The sequence below is a fragment of the Populus nigra genome, chromosome 3 (assembly GCF_951802175.1).
Source record: "Populus nigra chromosome 3, ddPopNigr1.1, whole genome shotgun sequence".
NCBI classification, from domain to species: domain Eukaryota; kingdom Viridiplantae; phylum Streptophyta; class Magnoliopsida; order Malpighiales; family Salicaceae; genus Populus; species Populus nigra.
The window spans coordinates 19,326,352-19,334,296 of NC_084854.1; the positions used below are offsets into that span (position 1 = coordinate 19,326,352).

Here is a 7,945-nt window from a genome sequence, read left to right on the forward strand (position 1 = left end):
TTGAGCAAAGATAATTCATATTTTACATTACATAAATTAGATAGAAAATATTTTGTTGATGGTTTTTGATTTTCTGGTAATAAAAATAGTGATAATCAGATTCTTTATCATGGTAGTAGATAGAAAAGAAAATAAAATTAGAATAGCATTTCTTTCTCTATTTCCATTCAAGAATTCTCACGTATTAATTTCCATGCCTCTTGGAGACATCTACAAAGAAATAATAATAACCCCATTTTCTAGATACTTATATGGAGTTTTAGTGTAATGTTTATATTCAATAATCAAGCGAGTTTAGAGTTTCCAAGATTTAGCTCAATTAAGACCACAGGTTATAATTAATCAAGCGACAATAAGGAAAATTGACATCTTAAAGACAAGTCTCGCCGCATTAGACTAGTCTATGTGGTTACAACACACGACAGTGGGAGGTGGTGAGGTCATATTACAAAACGACACGCAACTCCATCTCTCTCCTCGCCGCGTCCATGTCTTTCGATTTTTCTTGGTTGTCTTAATTACTTTGGAAATTAAGGAGATGAGTGTGGAGGTCATTAGTTCTTGATCCTGCCCACCTCGTTTTTTTATTTCCATTTTCGATGTAGTTGTGGGAAAGTTTTAAGCCATCTGCATAAAGATTTTTGACGTGTGCTCATTAATGCCTTTTGGATCATAATCGACACTGGTTGTAGAATCTGGACGTAGCGGAGTATATAATATATACGGAACTTGTGCTCATCATTGCCTAATACATCTTCTGAAGTCTTCATTTTAAAAAATAAATTAAATTTTTTTTTCAATGAAGTTATTTTTTTTTCAATGAACTTATCAAAACAATCACAATGGTTTATCCGGGTAGTTTATGATTTTTTTAGATCACTCTTTTTTATCCTATTCGATTTTGTCCTTCGAAACTCAATTTTTTTTGGAATTAAATATGTCTTTACCTGCAAGTTTTGATGACCTTATTCAATTTTTCCGGTGCTTTGTTTTTTATAATTTTTTTATTAATTTTTTTATTCTGATTTCATCTTTTTATATTTTAATTCTTAGAGATTAGCAATCATTATTATTTTTAATTCTCTTTCTATGATATCAAATTGTGGATTTTTTCTTCATTCTTTAAAATACATTGACAGTGCTTAAGCATCATTTTTTTTACGCTACAAAAAAATTAGTCTGACCCAGCTCGGTGAAGTGCAAGCCAACTATCTAATTTTACTTCTAAAAGCACCATGAGACTCTCCTTTGGTTTCTAGCTAAAAACTAGTCGTGGACTTGCGCTTTGTTATGGGGCCAATTTGTTTTTCTGCAACTTAAGTCGTATACTTGGTTGGTTTAGATAAGTTGGTTTTATTTTAGTTAAATGATAAAAAAAAATAAGCAACAATAGTAGGGTTAACCAAATTAAAAAAAAAAAATAGTGTTTATGATAATCTAGGAAAAAAACATAAAATATGATAGGACAAAGTTGGGTAAAAATGACACTAAAAAAAATTAGGTTGGGTGAACTCGAGTTAGCATAATAAATGTGTAACTCTTGTATTCAGGGCTGAGCCAACCCAGGTCATGCTACTAAACTCGCGACTCGGATCATAAGATCACGATAACTCGATAGGAAAACAATGAAGAAAATCATAAAGTCTATTTAAAAAAAAAACCAATGTCAACTCGTGTTAACTTTTCAAACTCGTGATCTGAGTCATTAGACTGAAAGCACTCTATCTAGAAAAACCATAAAACTTAATCCCTAATCAATTAAATATTAAAAGATGAAATTGAAAAAAAAAGGATTTTATTATACAAAAGGATTAAAAACAAAAAAAAATAGTAATTAAAAGAATGAAGAACAAAATTGAAATACAAAATAAATTTTATGAAGGTGAAATTAAAAATAAAAAACAATCAAAAGAATAAGAATCAATATCGAAATAAGAAATACAATCAAGTTTTTTTATTCAATGGTGAAATTGAAAAGAAAAATCAATTTTAACAACAGATTTAAGTCCGTTAGTAATTCTGCCTGTAAAAATAACACGTCATCGCACTTTTTAGTTTTTTTTTTCATTTTTTTTATTATAATTCTCTTAATATACAGCGAGGGAATATTTTTGTCGATGTTTATTGATGGATACTGTGATAATATATTCAATCAAAAAAGTTTACCATAATTTACCAATGAAAATATATCATCAATGTATATGTTTATATTTATTAATTTTTCTGGGAGTGATTTATAATCAACAATTTATCATCCTAGAGCGCATCTCTGTTTAACTGCACATTGTCATCTACAATTATTAATTTCTATTAACCGAAAATCAATAATTCATCAATATAATTTTTTTTTCTCACAAAAAAAACTATCATAATAATTTAAGAAATTATCGTACCCTAGCCACGTCTGCCAACATGTATGAGAACAAAATACGAAATTTCCTGGAAGGTGCAGTGTACATACAAAAGTAACGTATTCCAGCTCCTATTTATTAACTGTATCTTCCAAACCCTTAGAACAAAGAGAAACAGAAGAGCACACGCCACTGTCTTGCTTTACCTTCTTAGAATTTAGTGATATCGATCATTGGTTTTGTTGCAAGCCCAGCATGGCTTCATTGCAAGAACCATGGCTTTTGGAGAATGGCAACCTTAAGGGCTCAAGCAAGGAGAGACATGGAAGGACTGCACACAACATGTCATCCTCATCATTGCGCAAAAAATCAGACCTCACTCTTGTGTCAAAAGTTAAATGTGGAATGCTTAGACTCTTGTTAACTAATCTTCAAGAGGTCATTTTGGGGACAAAACTTTCAGTTCTTTTTCCTGCCATTCCACTGGCCATTGCTGCTCAATGCTATGGCTTTGGGAGAGTAAGTATCCATTTCCGTATATTTCAGTAGCTTTTAGGGTTTGCACAATAAAAGAGAGAGGTTTGGGCACCTTGGCGTGTGAGGCGATCATCCTGTAAGTCATTTTATGTGATTAAATCATCTTAATTACTTGTCTATGGTGATTGTCTCAAATGGTGATGAATGATGATAGACTAATTAGAATTGATCGACTGATCAGCACATTAATCCGATAACTAATTAAAGGAAAAATGAGCTGTTGCACTTGCACTTGAATGCACCGCACCGCACCACCCCTTCAAGAATCTGTTGAATTCTTTTCGTCAATCATATATATGACCGAGGGCTCTGTGAAGCACCGAGTGAAAATGTTAAATTCCTATGATTAATGTATTTTAAGTATGTGTAAGATTTTAATATCAAATATGTTTGCTAATATTGCCATTCATAAGAACTAAGAAGTAATTGAAAAGATTTAATTAGTTCTGTTTAGTTCTTTTCCTTTACTGGTTTCAATCTAACAGTGTTTTTGATTAATTTCACGTACCAGCCCTGGATTTTTGCTCTGAGCTTACTTGGACTGACCCCACTTGCCGAACGTATCAGCTTTATAACAGAGTAGGGGATTATTTATATCATATAATATTAATTGATTTTCAATCTTATAGCTGCACACAACCATGCTAAAAGTAGAACTGGGATTGATCGTTTTCAACTTTGTTTCCAAAAATTGCAGGCAAATTGCTTTTTACACCGGCCCAACAGGTACTGATCAACCTCACAGTTTTCTTACCCGTCTTCAATACATGTCTGATGATTTGCATTTTGGATAAAAACTGTGTGCATGGAAGCACACAAATATATGCTGTTCTAGTTATGTAAGAGGGGGCCAACATTTCAACAGCAAATTAATTATTTTAATTAGTCATTAAGAAATCAGCATAGATGGTTTTGTAAATCATTCAGAGTTCAGGAATCAAACTAAATTAATTTAAAAAATTATGGGATCCATTCGGTTCTAAGCCTTTCTCGTGACAGAAAAATACAAAAACTGATAGTTGTTTGGTGGGGATGTGATTCAGACTCCATGAGGAATTCAATCTACCATCAGAAGAGATTTTGTCACGTATCATCAAAAAGCTTGTTGCTATGTCATTTTCTTTCAGTCATCTGCCACTTCAACAGGATGAAGAATTCTTCACATTAGTATAATCCCTAATCTTTTTAGCCATGTACTTGTTAATTATTTCAAAGATCCTAGACAGAAAGAAGAAGACATGATTGGCATCGTTTATGGACTCACATACTTTGCACCAATAAAAAAGTCAATGTGCCCACACCCAGACTCACAGATAGTGAGCTTGCACCATGAAAATATTGGTTGATCAATGTCCTTGTTGATCCTAATTGGCTTTGTCAGCCTTGCAAATAAGAACCCTAAGCCAGTAAATATCCAGCCAGCACTGGTGCACTTGTATAAGGTTATATAATCCATGTACATGAAAAACCTTGCTGGAATTGGGCTTGTAATAATAATATCATACATACTTGTATGGAAATTTCAAAATTATTGAAGGAAACTTAACTAACCATGAATTCAATTCCTTTTTATATATCTTTGTTTTTGCAGTGGGAGGGCTACTGAATGCAACATGCGGCAATGCTACAGAACTGATAATAGCAATTTTTGCACTGTGGCAACACAAAGTAGAAGTGGTGAAATATTCACTCTTGGGTTCCATACTATCAAACTTACTATTAGTTCTTGGCACCTCGCTCTTCTGTGGTGGCATTGCCAACCTTGGAAGGGAACAAAAATATGATAGGGTAAGCTAGCTGTTGTAATCTGAAAAGTTCATTAGTTCTGAATCCCTCTTCTTCTAATTATATGAAGGCCAAAGTTTGATCATAACATTGGCATGGTTATAAATAAATGAGCAGAGACAAGCTGATGTGAACGCACTGCTTCTGCTTTTGGCATTGCTGTGCCATATGTTGCCACTTTTGTTTCGGATTTCTGGAGCCTCCGCTTCCCTCACGGCAGTCCCAACACTGCAGTTGTCGAGAGCAAGCAGCATTGTAATGCTGGTTGCATACATTACATACATCATTTTTCAGTTAGTGACACACCGACAATTATTTGAAGCACAAGAGGTGATTAATTGGTCTAATTATTCGTTTCCATCTGAATGGTGTGATCAAATTAAATCTTTGAAAAGACATAAAATTAAAATGTATTTGAAGTTTCTTCAAGATAGATTAGCTGGGATATTAATTACATGGCGCAACTCATCAGGATTCAGACGAAGATGATGGTGATGTGAATTCAGAAGAAACACCTGTGATAGGCTTCCGGAGTGGAATAGTTTGGCTGGTTGGAATGACTGCTGTCGTAGCCTTGTTGTCAGAATATGTTGTGGGGACAATCGAGGTAGTTACTAAACTAATAAGCATCTTGTAAAAGTAAGCTTCTTAGCTACTTTTAATATTACTGTGGCATGTACTGAAAAATATACCTTTTGATTTCACAGGATGCTTCAGAATCTTGGGGCCTTTCTGTCAGCTTCATTAGCATTATCTTGCTGCCAATTGTTGGGAATGCGGCTGAACATGCTGGAGCAGTCATTTTTGCTTTTAAAAACAAGCTGGATATATCTTTGGGTGTTGCACTAGGTTCTGCTACTCAAATTTCTTTGTTTGTGGTAAGTTTCATAATAATTAAAACTCAAAGGGTATCGATCTTCCGACCTAACCTTTCTCCTTTTCTGAAAAAATGAAAAGTCTGAATCAAGTCATAACTTATATTTGCTATATGACTTTCAGGTTCCACTCTGTGTAGTTGTTTCTTGGATGTTGGGCATTAATATGGATCTTAATTTCAATCTCCTTGAGACTGGTGCTCTTGCTATATCAATAATCACCACAGCCTTCACCTTACAGGTAAAATATACTACTAACCAATTTTTCATCAGTTAAGCTAATAACACCAAGATTACTTTTTAGAATACTGATTAATGGAATCTCCCTTTTCTATTTTTAAATCACTGAAACTTGATATAGCTCGTTTTATGCAGGTTAGCCCTTTGATTTTTAATGAAATTTAATTGCTTTATTTGTTACAGGATGGTACCTCTCATTACCTGAAAGGATTGACTCTAATGCTGTGCTACGTTGTTATTGGAGCATGCTTTTTCGTATCCAAAACACCACTGAGTAAGGCCTTGCAAAATTTGTAGAGGCTTAGTTAAGAATTCTAAATCTATCCCTTCCATCCATTGCGATTCCATTTCATAACCAGATTTTGTATTTTTATTCTTATTCAGACTACGGAAACGTCATCGACTTGGGTGTCAATTCCGAGGTCGGGGTCATCACAGCTTAACAGGTGGGTTCTGTTCGATTCATAATCAGTCAATGCCTTTATTATTTACAGACAACATATTATTTCAAGTCAGTGCTTGATCGTGGGCATACTGTGGAATATGAAAGCAGGGCCCGGCCTTTTTAGGGTTGCTCCCTGAATGAAGATCACAGCATCAAAACATCACCAACAGATTGAATGAATTTGTTATTCTTTCATTTTGCTCCACCTGTCCTGGCCTGCATGCCAGCCTGAAAGCAAGCAATATTTTGCATTTTGCTTGTCCATGATGTGCTTGTTATCCCTTCAAAGCTTAAATGCCAGGCACCATTGTGGCTTTAAGAATACAGGCCACAGCTTATGTAATGTGTAGATTTCTGGGTGTTTTTGCAACCGAGTTTTTGTATCTTATGCCAATATGTAGAAGGTGGCATATGGCACAAGGGTTATTTATTCAGTACTCTTGTAGCAAAATAATTAGTCAATAAGAAGAGTTGTTTGTGTTTGCAACTTGATTAATCTATATTGTTGATCATCTTTTCAAGAACAGATGCTAGCAATGTAAGAAATGCCTGCCTGCCATGTAGAGATCCCAAGAACTTGTAGTTCCTAAAAACACAAAATAAAAATAAAGTACAAGGAGTAGATAAACATTTTAAATGATCTGATAAACATACTGGGTTCTGCCTAAAATGAACGAATAGTTTAATTTGTTTTATTCTTTCATCCTTTAATTCTGCTCTCTCCTATTATGAAGTTGAATTTCAGAAACTTGTTGATGGAAAAACACAGAATGCTAAATGAGTGGCTCAAGCCGTAAATTAATTAACCCTAATGTTCTTAGGAAAAAAAAAATAGTTTGGTGTGGTAAAATTCCAAACGATCTCCAGGGTTCAAGTTTTGGTAATAGCACGCTTTCAAATTCGGTCCCAAAAATTTGGCTTGGAGGAGTTATTTTGTAGTCTTTTCATTTATGTATCTTGAGAGCATCTCTAATTGCAAAAGTTATTTGAAAGAGCAAAACTATATTAATATGGTATATATTTTAAATAGTATAAATATGACTTTTTTTTTTTATGTATACTCCATTGACAAATGTTATTTTAACAGCTCATTTTGATATTATACAACTACTTACATGGAACTAATTTAATTAGTTTTTATATAATATAATCATGTTATTGATTATACAATTGATTAATTTGAGTAATTTATCATACTTAAATATAAAATTAATGAGGTGATAAAAAAGTTAAAAGATATAATTTTAAACTCAATATGAAAGATCAGGAGATTGTGGACAAACTGTTCACAATACTATTTTTTTATTTTTATTTTAATTTGACCCTTATTAAATCAAATTATAAGCTAATTTGTTGTAGAAGAGTGGGATTGAAAGATTGGGGAACAAATTAAAAAACACACATAGAATGGGTGGATTTAAAAAACTTTGGCAAAATATTTATTGGAGTTCCTATACTTTTCAAATTATAAATATTGGGTCCCTTTAGTTTTCAAAATTAAAGGGAAAAATCAATTTTAATCCCAAACTTTTTTTTTTTTATCTCTAGTGTGAAAAGGGTGAGAGAAAGTCATTAAAATCTAACGCTAGGAAAAGAAAAATTTTGTTGACAACAATTTTGACTATCAAAATGGTTGAAATTGGTGTTAACTTGTTTCTTTTGATGAAAGGAGCTCATATCAGGGAGTTTTTTACCTTAAAATTTCCAAGAAA

General features: G+C 33.1%; 1 protein-coding gene across 1 annotated transcript; it reads left to right on the forward strand.

Annotated features, from left to right (window-relative positions):
• Positions 1 to 2,495: 2,495 nt before the first annotated feature.
• On the forward strand, positions 2,496 to 6,729 carry LOC133690158 (vacuolar cation/proton exchanger 3-like). The gene is made up of 11 exons (XM_062110373.1): positions 2,496 to 2,870; positions 3,400 to 3,467; positions 3,586 to 3,614; positions 4,480 to 4,676; positions 4,791 to 5,003; positions 5,146 to 5,280; positions 5,381 to 5,551; positions 5,673 to 5,789; positions 5,972 to 6,062; positions 6,173 to 6,234; positions 6,342 to 6,729. The coding sequence occupies exons 1-10, from the start codon at positions 2,607 to 2,609 to the stop codon at positions 6,229 to 6,231; spliced, it is 1,344 nt and encodes a 447-aa protein (XP_061966357.1). The 5' UTR covers positions 2,496 to 2,606; the 3' UTR covers positions 6,232 to 6,234; positions 6,342 to 6,729.
• The last annotated feature ends 1,216 nt before the right edge of the window (positions 6,730 to 7,945 follow it).